General features: G+C 42.0%; 1 protein-coding gene across 1 annotated transcript in view; it reads left to right on the plus strand.

Annotated features, from left to right (window-relative positions):
• The window catches only part of cspg5a (chondroitin sulfate proteoglycan 5a), a 57,699-nt gene extending 55,412 nt beyond the window's left edge, over positions 1 to 2,287 (plus strand). Inside the window, exon 5 of the mRNA XM_073486152.1 lies at positions 2,111 to 2,287. Within this exon, the coding sequence (XP_073342253.1) occupies positions 2,111 to 2,278 (168 nt within the window). The 3' untranslated portion in view covers positions 2,279 to 2,287. The remainder of the gene's footprint in view (positions 1 to 2,110) is intronic.
• Positions 2,288 to 17,415: the final 15,128 nt, after the last annotated feature.

Consider the following 17,415-nt stretch of genomic DNA (forward strand, 5'->3'; position numbering starts at 1 on the left):
CCATCATCATCATCATCAGAACCCTGTTTATCTCTGTTTCCCACTTCCCCCCAAAACGACACCCACTCTAAAGTCCTCGTGACTCTGTGCCTCCCACCACCCACTGCCCGCTGTCCCCTCCACCCATGCACAACAATGAAATCCAACAAACGAAAAACATTTTCCAGTTTCACGCTGACGGGAGGACAGAGGGCCCCTATCCCGTAACCATGGAAGTGACGTATCCACACGTCCTGCCCGAAGTTACAATCTAGGCCAGCAGCCAGCGGGTAAATGCTCTCACTGCTCTTCCTTTCTAAAAAAAAAAGTGCCATTGAATTCAAACGCAAACATTCAATTAGGGTGTGTTTGCAAATGGCACAGGCCTCAGGGTCTGGAATCTGATGTGTGTGTCTGAATGAATGTGTCCATCTCACCATTCTCCACTTGTGTGCCTGTCTGTAAGGGTGTGTACTTTGTGTGTGTGTGTGTGTGTGTGGCGAAGAGGCGCAGACGGACGCCCCAGGATGCCTGGGCGCAGCAGGGTCGATGATGCCATGCAATATTAATGGGGATAAGAGGCTGGAAAAACACAGCTAAAATGGAGTCCGCAATCAATTTGTTCCCTCTGACCTTAATTAAATTCAGATGAATTGAATTGAAACCTCTTAAAAACACGTTGTTGTTTTTCCCCCTCCAGCGACTGCTTGGGTATGTATGACGGTGGTACCGACAGGAAAAAAACAAAAGGCCAGGGTGGAGAGATTATTTGTCTTTTTGTTTTTGTTTCGGGGCAGTTAATAGATGGAGGAGGTGAGGCAGGAGGAGACGAGGCGTTCTGCATGAGCGACCGTTTCTGCACACGGGGGCATTTTTAGGGTCTTGCATGTGGATGTGCATGTGCTTCCTGGGTTTTTGCCTGAAGAAGGGAGTTGGGGTCGGGTTGGTGTCGCTCATGCAGCTCACCTCGCTGCCTCCTCAACCAAACACAACATGCCAGCCGAGCATGATGATTATCAAACAGTGGAGCCTCCAAACCACTGAAACGGCTGCTACTGAGACCGGTTCTGCTTGAAGTAACAAGACAATATCTGCAATTTGATTTTGTTGAATATTTAATGGTATTTTGCTGCATTCTGATAGTCTCTAAAGGACCATACCAGTGCTTCTTTTTACAGGTTTTTTATCCCTTTTTCTACAAATTGAATAATGCTGCTGTGTTTAAGAACAGTTTCAGGGATCCGTTGTTTTCTGTTCATTTCTGTAAAATATGAAAATCTATAAGTTGACTGGAGAAGTTTGCTTAAGTTGTGTATCACAGCTCTTTGGGATGGCAGCCGAGTTGGGAATGAGACTCAAAAATCAACTGTCTTACAAATTGGACATTTCTTTCTCCAATCTCCTTTATCTTTGCTGTAATTGATTTCACAAGTCAAGCAAGTTTCAGTCTGCTTATTGATTTTCACACTGTGGGGAAATTATTGGAAACCAAAAGCTACCCTGAATAATAGATCCAAAAAAAATTTAAAAAACTATAAAACAAGCATTCAGAAAAAAGGTCAGCATGAATGTAAAGATTTGTAGTTCAGGGGAAAAACTTGCAAACACACTGGTTTGGTTCTTTAAAGCATGAAGATGGAACATAAATATCCGTTGGATTGCATGAAACAGAAAACAATCCAAAGTTCTGGGATTCTTCAAAAACATAATGAGCTTCAGTTCATCTTTGTTTCCTTCAACCCAAATCACCAGAGAAGAACATCCATGTGGGACGATTCTGCCAAACACCCGACAATGTTCAATGACACCAGTTGAACTTTGGTCAAAGGACAGACTACTTCCTGAACTGGCACTGAATGTTGACGTTGGACATAAATGTGCAGAATCGTCCAACATGGATGTATTTCTTTGGTTTTCTTTGTTGCTGCCTTTAACAAAGATGAACGTGTGTCTTTGAGGAAGTCCAGTACTGATGGATTGGTCAGAATTTGCTTCAAAAGCTTTAAAAGAATTCGAAAGTTAAGTTTTCCGCCAATTGGCGAGGTAAAAGTTGCATCTGAACATGAAACTGTTTGTGGTTCTAACTGTACTTTCTACCCCCACCCCTCCACCTCCACCCCTCCATGGGTAGGACGATCCTAATTCCCAGAACAAGCTGGAGGACCCGGTGAAGGCCCCGACCAAGGAGGACGACTCCCTCAACATCCACAACTCTCTGACCCCCAAACACGAGAACCACAAGGTCCTGGGCGAGGAGAACTCCTCGGAGGTAAACTCACTGCAGAACAACATGATGTGAAAACAAAACAAAAACAAAACAACCCCAGCAACCTGACAACACGACACTGAAAACGACAAAGGTGCGCCGGCAACGGGAGCCCCCCAAACCCCTCCCTGCTGTCCGTCCGCCCGCTGCCGAGTGCGCCTAACCGGTCAACCAACAAAGCAACCAACCGACCAACCAGCCTGCCAACGTACCAGCCAACCAACCTGCAACTGTCTCCGACACGGCAACACTGCCACCAAGCGGCCCGGGCCGCTGCAAAAAACGTACACCACTACCACCGCCGCCGCCACTCCGCCCCAGCTGAGAGTAACCCCGCCCCACTCCACCAGCCTCACCCCGCCGCCGCCTTGCAACCCCTCCCCCCCTTACATCCACTCACGCCCCTGTTTCGCAGCCCCGCCCCCCTTGTTGCTGTCACTCTACTCTCCCTTATCTCTCTTACCTGCACACACACATACAAACACACACATATATGACGCATACACATACAGTGAAAAGATGAAAACATAAACACGCTTATATGTAAACACACACACACACCTTCCCCTGCCTGCATTGGTGTATTTTGTAAAAAGAAAGAAATCATACAGAAGTTTAAAACGTACGTAAAACGTCATTGTAAAAAAAAAAAAATTAAGATAAAGCTACTGAGAGGTTTTGATGTTTGTCTGACTAATCCAGTGAGTATGTATAAATATTGGAAAAAAAAAAAATTTGCTTGGATTGATTATAAAAAGAAGCAACACAATGTGTCTTGGTTTTCATTGATGTGATTTCTAATCCTTTGATGTACTTGTTTTTTTGTTTTTTTTTGTACTTTTTTGGGACTTCGAACAGAGAATAAAACAAACAAGATTCAGACAGTTGTTGAAATAAACCTTTTTAACATGACCTCTGTGGATCCTGTGTTTTCCTCAGCGTCGCCTCCCCTCTTTTTCCTCCAACACTCTCTGCATGGCTTTGAACGCAGCTTCGTAGATCCTTGTCAGAAATGTGCCTCCCTGCTTACACATGCACACACACACACACACACACACGCACACACACACACATACACACACACACAGAGCTATCAGACACATCAACATGGCCTTCATCTGTGGATGGAGTTAGCTCAGATGGTATGGAGATGTTTAGTTATCACATAGCCGAAGTACATGTAGGGCTGCAACTATGCATTTTTTATCATTATTAATCATTTAGTCAAATAAATGTCAATTTTAACAATTTTTCAGAGCCTAAAGTGACGTCTTCTAATTGCTTCTTTTGTCCAACCAACAGTCCAAAACCCAAAGAATTGAACCCGAAGAAAAACAGCAAATTCTCACATTTAAGAAGCTGGAACCAGCAAATTATTGACATATTTCCTTCAAAAATGACTTCTGATCGATGGAATGACCTTTTTTCACAGTATTGAATATCTAACAGCTGTTACAGCATCTTCTGGCTTTTATTTTGAAAAGAAAACGCTTGCAGCGGAGACAATGCCTATCGATATTTGGGAGGTTACTTTCGGTGGCCTGATGAAGTGGTACGCAGCTCACCAATTTGGCAGTATTTTAGGTTTTAAGCGGGAGGAGATGCAGAGCCAAGAGATTTGAATGAGGCTGTATGACTTATTTGCCATAAGCAAATTTCCGGTCTCACCTCAGATTCCATCACCCAGTGCAGTCTTATCTCCGCCAGCTCAATCTGTTGATGAAGTCCAAGAAATGTGTCTGAAAGCCGTGGAATAACCAAATAAGTGGCCCCTAATATGATTTTTCATATAAAGCGATTATTGTCTAATCTGACCCGTCACCTCAAATGCCAGATCTTTACACACTTTTTTGCAGTTTGACCTTTAAGATGACTTGATCCTCAACGTCTAGAGGCAGAGAACCTCGGCTGATGAAAATCTGAAAATTAAAAACTTTTGAGGATTTCTGTCTTTATGATTAAACTCAGCTCGGTCATTACATGCTCTTTGATGAGTCACATGGGTAGATACCAACTGGGCACAGCTTGCAGCTGCTTTCGGATCCCAGATCTCCAGGCTCACTTTGTGCCACTTATGCTAATTTGATTTAAACATTTTGCTTGGGGAATATGCAGCACTAAAGCACCAAATCAACTGACGTAATGAGGCTTTCTTTATCTAATGTGGAGGATCTGTTCACGTGTCACATTGCAAAAGTTAAGGGCCAACTGGTGCTTTAGCTAGAATAGCTTGGGGCCTCCTGGATGCTTGATTGACTCTGATGCTGTGGTGAGAAAACTAATGGCTCCTGACAGCCAAATTATAGTGAAGACTCTTTAACTTTATCCTGGAAAAAGCAAATAGATAGAAAGACAGATAACTTTAAAAGAAATTTAAGTTATATCACCGACATTATAACCAAGTAATAACCAAGAGGTCAAAGGTCAGCATGTCTCAGCTACATGCCTCTGTGGTTTATACAAGAGCCCGACATGAAATATAAATTCAGGAGGTTGATGATGTGACTGTGAGTTCATCTCGGAGTCGACAGCCGGTCTACTGTTAGAAAAATCGCCTTCGCAGCACATAAATCATGACGGCCGACACCAGGTACCAGTCTGCATGTTTCCTGCCTCCAGAGACGCTCCCCAGTTTCCAGCTGGACACACACACACACACACACACACACATGCAAATAAATAACACTTACAGCTGCACGTACAGTAAAAAGTCAGCATTTTCTGTAGACCAACACATATTAACAATACACCCACACATGCATTCGTACATAAAGTGCATATAGAACAACTTTTTCAAGGAACTGCAGTTGATTAAATGAAAATAGTTGATTTGATTCTGTTTTCTAGATTTAAAGACATTGACTAGTCACTTTTTTTATAAGTGGAAGTGTAGAGAAACTGTCTGTTTACACTTAGTGAACAGCTGAGAGAGGAAATTAAATCACGTGAAAGGAAACGGTTGAATTCACACAGACATTATTATTATAGTTGCAATGTTTAGGTCATAGACTTTCATCAGAACACCTTAAATGAAAGCGACAGGATGCAGCAGCCGATCAATCAGGGAGCCAAAACTCTTAAATCAACTTAAAATCAACAATATGTCAAAATTATCAGAGAAAAACTTGTGGTGGAAAGTAATTAAGTGCATCTACTTTAGTACAATGTTGGGGTATTTATACTTCAACTGGATATATGATGTGTTACGATAGATTAACCTACCCAGCTGAATATAAAGATGTTATGTATGTAACATAATCTTGATGCTAACACATTAGTTTATCTAGTTACAATCCAGCGATGTCATTTAATGATTCTGAAATGAGCTATCCTACATAATGAGTGTTTTTACTTTTGGTAATTTGAATATAATATGATGCAAATACTTAAGTACTTTTACTTCTCTCTGGTCTGTGAAAGGGTCAGTGTAGTGTTAATGTAGTGTAGTTACTGTAATATAAAGATGTTGCCTGATGAAAGTGTAAGAGAGAGATATATCTGTGATTCACTCTGCGGACAGAAATTCTACCTTATTCTTTCAAATGGACGTATAGAAATGAACTCATATTCATCTCTACATGCCCACACACATACACACACACACACACACACACACACACACACACACACCTCCCACATACGTTTCAGCTCTGCTCTATAGGACCTTTTGTTCCATTTAGGATGCTGAACTGGAACAATAGAGCGCACACACACACATACGCACACTTACATTCATGCACGCACAAAGCATCTGTCAGCTTCCCATGCTCACCGCCACTCAATTAATCACACACACACACACACACACACACACACACACACAGAACTCATCCTAGCATTTTCTTTGTGAGGACCAGGCAAAATGTCCTCACAAGTAAAAATGTCCTCACAAGAAAGGTGGAATTTCAAGGTTTGGTCAACACAAGCATAGCAATACAAACACACACACACACACACACACACACACTTCTACACTTGTGAGGACCCTCAGTGACATAATGCATTTGTAGGCTCCTTACTCTAACATAAACCAGAGCCGTTTGTATGTCCAAGGCAAGTCCAAGTCAAACCTCAAGTCATTCAAGACATCTCAAGTTGAGCAGAAGCTAGGTCGACTAAAGTCTCAAGCTATTTGACACAAGTCAAATCAAGTTTCTAGTTATTCATAACAAGTCTCAAGTCACATGAGACAAGTCTTGGTTCCAGTCCAGGTTCAACTGAAGCATCAAGTCATTTTGGGATCAGTTATTTTGATGACATTACAAGATATTTCCAGGTCATATTTTCATGTCATAACGTGGAATATTTCATGTTATAACAAGATAAATATTATATTGTTATAAAAAGAAAAGTTTGTAAGTCATAATAACTAATGTTGTAACATGATACTGATCTGTTTTTTGTTTTTTTTGTGGTGTTGCAGCAATACACTGCCGTAGATTTCAGACGAGTCCCAAGTTATACAAAATGTGTTTCAGGTTGAGGCTCAAGTCATTCCAGACAAGTTCAAACCGAGTCTCGAGTTATTCTTGAATGTTTTTACTTTCAGGTCACAAGTCAAGTTTTTAGGGCGTCAGGTCTCAAGTAGTCAAATCTATGTCAGGTTTCAATTCCCAATTTTTGAGCCTTAAGTCAGGTCCAAGTCTCAAGTCTACAGCTCTAATTAACCTAAACCCTTCAGCCAAGTCTTTGCCCTTTTGTGCAAGAGCTCAAATTGGTTCCCACAAGGATAGAAGTGCAACAACACACACACACACACACACACACACACACACACACACACGAGATGTGATAAACAACCCTGAATGGCTCTCAGATGAGGCCGCAGTGTTGCCGGGCCTTTGTCGGGTTTCTCATTTGGATCACTGAGAAAGCAACGGGTTAAACAGCGTTATTGTGGGGGAGCCTTCCCAGGGTGGAGGGGTGCTGATGGGTGGAGGGTGGGGGGAAGGTCTGGGTGCACTTCTCTTTCTTCAAATAAATAAAGAGGGGTGGTGAGAGAGCATTTCAGCCCCCAGAAGGTCGAAGAAAAGACTTTTTTAAAATAACAGAATAGGAAACAGCAGTAGGTGAGCAACAAAAACAGCAACAACTGTGATTATGACCCTCTTTTATCCCTGTCAGCCTCTCTCTCACACACACACAGACACACACATACACATATACATAACACTTGCAGAAGTTGGCACATGCAGCAGCACATGACTGCACATGCTCAAACACACCTACACACACTAAAGGAGGGTCCTCTGAATTGAAACGAGTGAAGCCAGAAGTACCAGCGGACGCCATGGCAACAAGTGGGCATTACATTACCAACAGTGAGAAGTGAAGCAGGATTGGGGGGGAGGTGCCGTCATCCCTGTGACAGAGCGAACCTTTATGTGCTCGTTCACGGCCTCGAAAAATGCAGTTAGGAGTGATAATAAATTAAAAATGCATGACGATAAACCAGAAAGTGTAGCTGCTAAGTGACGATTGAGGTTGACCTTTTTTTCCCCCCATCCATGATGAGGTGTCTTTACCGCCCTGGGATCAGCCGTGGGCGGGACTGCATCCTCCCTTTTCTTGAACGTTCTCACCGTTTTTCTCCTTTTCTGATTTTATCTACAGTTACGTTATTTCCTCTCCCAAATGCAGTTTTCAAAAACACTCTCCTGAGAGGATGCAATTTACAAACGCTAACCTAAAATTGTACTGTAAAAAGGGATAACAGGGCTATTTAACACTTGTCTCACAGCAGAAACAAGTCAGTGAAAACTCCTCTACTGTGTAGTGGTGCAAGAAGTACTCATAGCTTTTACACAAGTATAGAAGTGTCCTGTGTTGTTGTTATTTACGACTGTAAGGAAAATGGAAACGATCCAGTTATCTTTGCAAAAGTGGCGCCAACATTAACGGGCTACCACTTGGTTGTCTGTTGCCACTTAAAAAAGACCACTTGTATTATCATATACATCACATCATATGAGTATCATTACTGATGCTTTAGCACTTGAGCAGCATTTTATTATTACAGCTGGTGGATGTGGATCACATTTAAACTTTATATCCTGTTAAAGCTGCTGTTAGTCAAGCCCCCAGGAAGAGCGCCAGGTTTTGCAGCCAGTTTGGAGGCCAAACCGTGTAATTACAACGTTCACGTGATGCACTGCGGCCTCAGAAAGACTTTGCACAATAAGCTTACATTGTTAAAGAAGCATCTATAAAACATTGGATAATTTGTTTTTGTCATAACCGGAGTCATTCTGTCTAATAAAATCTGGAAAGTCCAGAAGAGCCGCATGATTAGATTATTTTATCCCCATTCAAGTTAGCTGGATCCTAAATCGGAAGGGGGTTACTGAGCAAACACTTTATGACAGTGATTACTGCTGGAATATAGAGTTACTTAACACTTTTTCTAATAAAAAAAATATCCCTAACAGCAACTTTTAAGGACCTATTTGTAAGAAAAGTTGATTTTTGAGTCTCATTCCCAACTCATCAAAAAATGACATTATTTGTCGAATTGGAAGTGAGACTCAAAAATAAATTTTTTATAGTTTAATAGTTTCATTATTAGCACAGTATATTATCACATTTTAAGTTGATCATTGTTTTGTTTGTCTTTGTCTTAAAATACCAAGATATGAGATAAGATAATCCTTTATTAGTCCCACAATGGGGAAATTTGCAATATTACAGCAGAAAAAACAGAGAGCATCAATTAAAAACAGTAGTTATAAACAAGTAAAAAAATATTAAAACACTAAATAAATGATCACAAAAGGGGCTGTTTCACCTGCATGTTTCTTTGCTCTGTCCATACAGCCCCTCTCCTCACCAGGTGGAGACAGCAGGACACATGTTTGCTGTTTGAGGGTGTAACTTTAAGTTTTAGGAGATTATCTTAAAAACTACGCCCTTCTTCAGGTTTTCCCCTGGAAAAAGCTACCAGGCACCGAAGTCTGCGGCAGAAAATAGAGAATGATAAAGCTCCACTTCCTTCACATCAACCGTCCTTAAATCATTGTGGAATTGCACCAGCCTGTGTTGTCTGATGCTTCTCCAGGAGTTAGATCAGGAGGTGAAAGATGAAAACCGGAGCTTAGAAGAGTTTAAAGGAACTCATTTTAACCAACAACATGGACGCCAGCATCATTAACACCTGACCCCCTCTGAGTACAGCAGCAACTCGTTGATCCGAGTTTATTACAGCAGGAAAAGGACACAGTAACCCCCTGCAAGTGTGCGTGTGTGTGTCTGTGTGTATTCAACATCCACTGATGTTTCCGAACACTTCCACTCTCTTCCTCTCTCACTCACTTATCTGCTGCTGGCAGCGATTTCATGCATCTTCAGACAGAGAGGGCGTCATTGCCATGGAGACCAGCTCTGATGCTACCGTCTGAAGAGACGAGCTCCAAACTCAATGACCTCCTGGTTTCTTCTGCCTTCACACACACGTACAAACACACACACACGGATGGGCGAGGCAGATTAAGTGACTCTTATGCAGCTTTACGGCCGTCTAGTGATGAACTGTAACATATCAGAGCATTAAAACTACTCTCGACTTCACATTAGGTGAAACGTTAAACCCTGAGATCTCTTCAGACGACCCTAATCCTGTCCTGCACAGCTGCACAGCTGTCACTTACAGTTGTCTCAGAGCACACACACACACACAAACACACACAGCGTTGTCCTCGTCATGACCTGAGTCAGATTTTAGTTTCAGTCTTCATATCAATTAAAAAAAAGAATAATATTAACTCTATTGAAGACTTCTCATTTAATTCATGGTGTCAGCTGTTAATAATCAGGATGATGACGGGGCCACCTGTTGAATTCATATTCCAGACAAATAGAGGGCATCATATCACAAGAGTAACCGCTAACTGCTTTTAACTGTAGCTGCTGTTAGCTGGTTAGCTCAGTTAGCTGTGCAGCTAGTGGTCCTTTTAACTGCCTGGACTGGGAGCTCGGAGCACACAGGGGAGTGTTCACCAGATCTTTCTCCAGCGCTGGGGAAAGCTGTTGCTGCACCCTTTATTATTCTACTAAAGGGGAAAAATGGTCTGGCTTGTTTTAATTTCTTTAAAACAATCACAATCGTCTTGGATGGCGGAAAGCCCAGGATGCAGCGACGGTGTCCCTGCAAAGTAGTGTCTGTGGGAACTTGTTTTGGTGGAATATTTGCATGTAAGGAGGCATCACAATGGCTAAATCCCAAAAGAAACTGTTAGCAACCAGGTTAGAGTTAGGGTAACTTGCCATTTTCAATGTTTAGTTTACTTGTTCAGAGATTGTAGAGATTTTAAGAAAACTAAAATGCAGATAGTGGATCAGAAGGAGGGCACAGGAGCTAAATGCCAATCCAGGCCCGTGACTCTAGTCAGTGTGGTGTGTCCCGTTGGCACTGGATGGTCCTTGTCGGTGGCTTTTTGGCCGATTCAGGATGTAGAATTGGCGGCAGCTCATCTGTGAGAGAAATCACTCAGATTGGATGTTCAGGTAAGCGGTTCACTGCACGAGAAGAGAAACGGAAAAAGAAAGGGAAAGCCGTTTGACCCTGTCGCTGTTGTATCCATGATTTCACCTGTTTAGCACGAATTCTCCTTATTCTTCGCCTCCTCCTCTTTGCCAGTGCCATTTGCAACGTTTTTTATGAGACATGTTCTTGATTGGAAGCAGTTGTAATTGTGAGAGCAATTTCAAAATTGCTGCTTTATCAATAAGAACAGTTTGTATATCTGCAGAGAGGTATTTCCTTTCACGCAGGCAAAGAAGGTACAAGCTTGTCGACTGTCTCTGCTAGTTCTTTAATGTCAGTTTGGTGTATTGGGGCCTTCAGGGTTAGGGTAACTTGCAATCTTACACATGTAGGTTGCTAAGTTGGAGGCTGTTGTTGTTGTTTCCCTGTGGAGATTTTGGACCATAGATATATAAGAACTATACCGGAATGCAAAGATGGCGCCCATTCACTCCAATGGGAGTTGCTTGCCAGGCGTCAAAAACCTGAACCCACCGTATTCAGGCCAAGAATACATTCATGAGGTTTTCAGGCGGGGAATGCTGGGTAGTAAAGTAGTAAAATACAAAACCTCAAAATGTTTTTTACACAGAACTATGAATGTGCCGATTTAATTTCAGTTTCATTTCATCCAAAATCCTGCAGCCCCTCTGTCATTACTGCTGGTCTTCAAGGAGACAAAGAGCTCTCTGGGGTCTAAAATGTGTGTGGAGGGTTTGAAGGGTGTCAGAGGGGGTTCAGGAAAAAGAGCTGGAAACAGAGAACATGGCGAAGGCGTGTCAAGATTTTCTCTTTCTTTTTTTTTTTTCTTCTCTGCTGTTCCGAGTCAAACCTGCTGGGACTTGGGATTCATCAGCAAGCTGTGATTGGCTGACGATGTGGTGGAATGATGGTGTTAGGATCCTGAAGGGGCTGTTGTGATTGGCTGATGCAGACGCACACACATAGTAGTGCATGATGGAGGCACACAAAGTCATGCATGTGGGTTGTGTATGCAAAAAAATGTATGAGAGATCTCAAATTAAAATAAAAATGCACACACTGAATCTACATGCATGCACTTAAAAACACACGCAAACACACATGACACACATGTACGCAGACACGGAAAACTGCACGACTGCACTTAATTTAGAATTACATGCATGCACGCACACGAGCACACAGTGTGCCTTACAAAGCCGCCTGAAAGAAGGGATTGAAACCAAAAGGGAAGAGGAGAGAAGCGAGGGGGGGTAAAGCCTAAATGAATCGTTCTGGCACCGTCTAGTTTACTAATGAGGCTCTGAGGAATGCTGCCGATCAGAACAGGAACCCTTTGGCTTCTTTTCTGATGGAAATGTAGCGATACATTACTGGTCTAAAGCAGAGTAACCCCACCACATCCACCACCACCACCTCCTCCCCCACGCTCCCTCTCTCTGCCCTGCGCTACATGTGAATGAGTGACGGGGTTTGGCAGCGAGGTACACTGATGGCAGCGGCTTCAGAGGGCTGCGAGAGTGATGTGACCCAATGTTCACTTCAGGAAAGAATGATGATGAAGATGATGGTGATGATGAGGCCATGCGACTATACAAAGTCTTGGCTTGTTCTGCTGTTGTGGTCAGTGAGATTTCTCTGAGCTTCATCTGTGGCTGCGAGGATCATTTTTCTTCACGTGTCAATCAAAAAGTGTGGGTGGGAATACTTATTTTTGGAGTTTCTGTGGTTGGTGTTTTATCACTTCCTATCCTAACAACCCTGCACAGTTCTTATACTGTATGTAGACATGCTAGCGGCATGGCTGTATGTCTGTCGTTCAGTCAGTCCACCGCGTTGGTCCAGACTAAAATATCTCACCAACTGTTGAATGGATTGCCATGAAATTTGGTGCAGATATGGGATCATTCCCGGAGGAGGAATCCTACTGATTGTGGCGATCCCATGAATTTTCCTCTAGCGCCACCTGCAGTCTTAAGTATTCACTTATACAGCAAAATATCTCAACATCTACGTGATGAATTGGAAACAAAATGGTGCACACATTAACGTTTCCCATAGGATGATCCCTTAACTTTTCCACAAGCATCACCGTCAGGTCAAAACTTCCATTTGTCAGTTTCTTTTACAACCAAATAGCTGCAAAAGCTAGCACTTTGCGTTAAGTGCTAATTAGCAATTAGCACTATTCAGCAAGTCGCCATTATACAGTTTAGTTTCAAGTTTTCATATTAGCAAAGAATTTAAATATAAAAATTTGCCACCTGTCAAATTCATACTACAAACAATATCACCGGAGGAACTGCTAACTGCTGCTAACTGTAGCTGCTGCTAGGTAGTTAGCTCAGTTAGACGTGCAGCTGGTGGTCTTATTAGATTAGGTGCCATTTGCTAACTCTGCCCACACTCTGACTTTTTTTCTAACGCCACAAGCAGGTTTAAGTTTTCATTTATCGAGCAAAATATCTCAACATAAACAGGATTGATTGAAAATGGTGAATTTGACAAAAACATCAACTTGTTATCATTATTATTATGAGCCCTTTAGCATGCTGTCTATCTATCCTGTGTGTTAATATGTCAGCATATCTCTGTAAATGTATTTTTAAATAACTGGTATATTCCTGCGTTGAAAGGTGACCATCGACGTGGAGCTCCACTTCGCCAAGAAGGCTAATTTCAAGTCTTCCAAAGCTCCTTTCGCCCACTACGACGTCTACCTCTACAGGGTGCCCAAAAACAAATCCAAGTTTGCCAACGGGCCCCGTGCCAAGACTGTGAACGGCCCCAGCAGAGCTAAGGGCCGAGTCCTGCGGTGGGAGGACGACATGTACCCCCCGTCTCCCCCTTGTTCCATCTGCGGCCCCAACAGTACTCACTCCCTGCCAGCCTCCATGATGGACGAGCTGCAGCGGCCCAAACCGTGGACTTTGAAGCCCTACACCCCCTGATGAACTGTTCCTCATATCTTGTCGTCCTGGCTGTCATCTTGAAAACTGTCCTGTGAATGTATACAGTGTGTTGCATTTTGTCGACGTTTACCAAAAAGCTCTTATTCAGGGAAACTAAAAATTCACAGGAATTTCTACAGGGTTCTGCTTCTCTGTAGTTGGAGCATGATGTATTTAAAGTGTCTGTCTTGGACCGGGACGATACAGTCTGTGGGACAAACATGGAAAGTCGAGGCAAGCTTGCATTTTGTTGTAGAGGACAACGGCTTCCGCTCGTAGCTGTCAAAATGTCTGCATTCCCAAAAACTCCTTAATGTCAGCAACTGGGAAGCATAATATGTTTTGGTTTTTGATTTGTGGTGATAAATAATCAGTAATTGTTTTGTAGCAGGTTTCATGGCAAAGGCAAAACAACATGAGCACTGCAGCGCACCCGTGACACCAGGCGTACCGGACCTTCGCTGTACGGTCACAGTTTGGTTATGTTCAGGAAACAGTCGTGGTTTAGGTTAAAGTAAGATCGTAACTTAACTTGCACACACGCTATGTTTCAGTGCGTTGTGTTAGATTGCGACGTGGTGTGTTACCTTACGTTGCATTATGTCACGTTACGCTGCGTTACGTTGCAGTGCATAACTTAAGTTACGTTAAGTATAAATTGCGTAAGTTAACGACATTACTAAGTTAAGGTTAGTCAGTGTTGACCTTTAGTAAGAGGTCTACTGAGTGAAAGTCCTGTGTTTGATTTTTTTTTCTGGCTTTGTCACTTTTATACACCCGTCAAGGACTTCCTCCTTTGCTGCCATAATTATTACTATGGCCACTAGAGGTCGCCACCTAACAATAAACATAAATATGGGTCGTAATAAGTCAACCTATATGTTTTTCTGATGAGGATGGACTGTTCCACTCTGTCTACAGCTGTGCAATGACGTAGACACCCACATCAAGCTGTTTCCCAGGAAGTAAAACTACGATTACAGCAGTTTGGTAAAAAAAACAAAACAAGAAAACTGATTTGAAGAACTGTCTAATTACAAAGTGCTTTCAAGAAGGAAATATAATGTAAAACCATGAGGAAAACAAAACTAACAAATAAATAAGATTATGATTACAAACAATCAAAAAGAAACGTAAATTGGGCAGCAAGAATAAAAATATATTTGTATTACTACATCACACTGTATCGCCACGGTATCGAACTTCAGTGTCTTTGCTCAGGAGCACTTCAGGGACTGTAGGAGAGTTGAGTCACCGAGGCTGCTGATAACCTCCACACACACACACACACACACACACACACAGACACACAAGCATTTATTTATACATTCGTCCGTGCCAACAATTATATCAGAACAAGCCGGCAGTTTGCCAAACAGAGAGTCAATGACAGCTCATTGGATTGTTCTACATCACTCGTGTCACATGACGGTGTCTGTAGTCGGACCCTCGTACAGCACATTCAACTCAGTCGTGCCTGACTCAGCAGTGTAAACTAATACTGGCGTCTGTATTCAGGTGCTGAATATTAATCATGTGATACTTTATTGATCCCTGCTGGAAGAGTCTGTTTTTTTTTTTCTTGCAGACTGACAAAGATGCAGAAAAACTACGAGCCACCTTAAATTAATTGACGTATAATACATTTTAGCTTGATAATATTAATATATAATATTTTAGCATGACCCTTATTTGTAGCTGATCAATGATTACGGGCAAACATGTAAACAGAGGAGGTGACAACACATCCACTGAGAGGACGTTGCTCTGACCGCTAACCTGCTGACGGTGTTAAAATGCAATCTCTTTATAGTTTCTGAAGCTGCACTAATCAATATTTTTATAGTAACAATGAATCAAATGATTACATGTAAAATGTAAAGGGTCGTTTGAATTGATGAACCCGTGACCCATAATGAACTCCTCTGTTTAGCTCAGTGTTTTGGTCGTATGGTCTGAAACTTTTCTGTTTCCGTCTCACCTCTCTGATCAACTTTCAAACAACAGGTAAACAAAAGTATTGATTAGCTGGTGAACACAGAGGAGCATTTAGCTGCTGAAACACTCGATGTTTCCTTCAGGAGTTGACAAATGTTTGCCGTTGTTTTATAAGGTTATCATATGTTAATGTTGCGTTCACAGCTTTTTTTCTCTGCTGCTCACAAGTGGCCCAAAATCAATGAATGCAGCTTTAATTTCTCATTTTGGATTATTTAAGGCAAATAAAAGATAAACACCCAAAAGACAAAATACTAATACACTATCAGTTTTTGGTGACCTTACTACAACACATTCTGGAGACAGTGGAGCTGGAAAGCATTTATTCAGGTGCTGTTACGCAAAGATGTGAGCTAAACTGCAGTGCAGCAGCTCCAGGGTGGCTCTGCTCAGTCTGTATAACAGGGTCGTGTTATTAGTCGGGCGATATGAAACATGTTTTAAAGATTAAACTGCAGATTCACTGCTTTTACAATATTGATGCGCTCGATAGCGAGCTGCTGGAGAGCTACACACTGCCATCTGCTGATTCAAAATAAATGATCAGTGGCTAATTCTCCATCTCCCATTTTACTTGAGAGTGTTTTATTCTACTGCTCTGCATGAAGCATGAGTATAAGATGGATGACTCACATGAAGCAGCCTGAGTCTGATCACACGTAAGAAAGGTTTGCTTTTCTATTGAATGCAGAGACATCATGAATCATGACATCATTGATCGTCATGAATGAATGATAAAATATGTATGACAACAGGTGTTGACACGTCTATATTTGATGTGGCAGGGCACATCGTTTAATTTACCCTGCACTAACATGTAACACTTACACTGATGAATTGGAGTTGGTGAACTTGGGAGCAAACAATTGCCAAATTTAAACATTGTGTTTGTAAGACCAAAGTCCAGTATTAAATCTCCTTCGCTCTGTTTTTGATCTGTTATATCCGTCTCCATAGCAGCTAAATGCTCCACAACGTTCACCAGCTAATCTCTAACTTTGTCTGTCTGTCTTTTCAAAGAGCTTTTTCTCTCTTACAAAAGCTGCCTGCTGCAGGTGGAAATGAGGCTGATGAGAGCAGAGACACTGAACCACAACAGTAAACAGGAAAGAGCTAAAACTGACTGGAAAGCTCTGTACAAGCTGGGGGGAGCTGCAGAAGCCACTACCTGTCATGCATTGTTTTCACATCATCATTGGATACAGTGTTATTATAAAAATGTCAATTATAGCTTCTGTCATTGTTACCCCTTTCTCATGTGCAGCCTGATTTTACTTCACTGATGTTTGTCACATAAAAGCACCAGGTGAGAAACCTCTGACGTTAACCTGTGAGGCTACTGAGCATCCTCTACTGCAGTGTGACTTGATGCTGATTCAACTTGGAAAATAAAAACTAACATCTGTAAGAGAATGAACTGTGAAGTGAGTTTACTTGATTGATGATCCAGAGGTTGATGTTTATGACTATTCTTTGATAAATATTTCAAAATGTTGAAACCTCACAGGTTCAACTACACTGTTATATTCAGTAATGTTGGTATATACGTCTTATTAAAGTGTTGTGCTGACCCATGCAAACTACACAACAAGACGGTTGGGTTAAAAATTCAACCAAGCATTTTTAAGCATGTAGAGTTCAGCTGATTGTGGTAATTTTTGCAGATACTCATGTCGACATCTAAGCCATCTTTTCCCTGACGTAAGGTGAGAATTCCTGCT

This window comes from Pagrus major, chromosome 17 (genome assembly GCF_040436345.1).
Source record: "Pagrus major chromosome 17, Pma_NU_1.0".
Taxonomy (NCBI): Eukaryota; Metazoa; Chordata; class Actinopteri; order Spariformes; family Sparidae; genus Pagrus; species Pagrus major.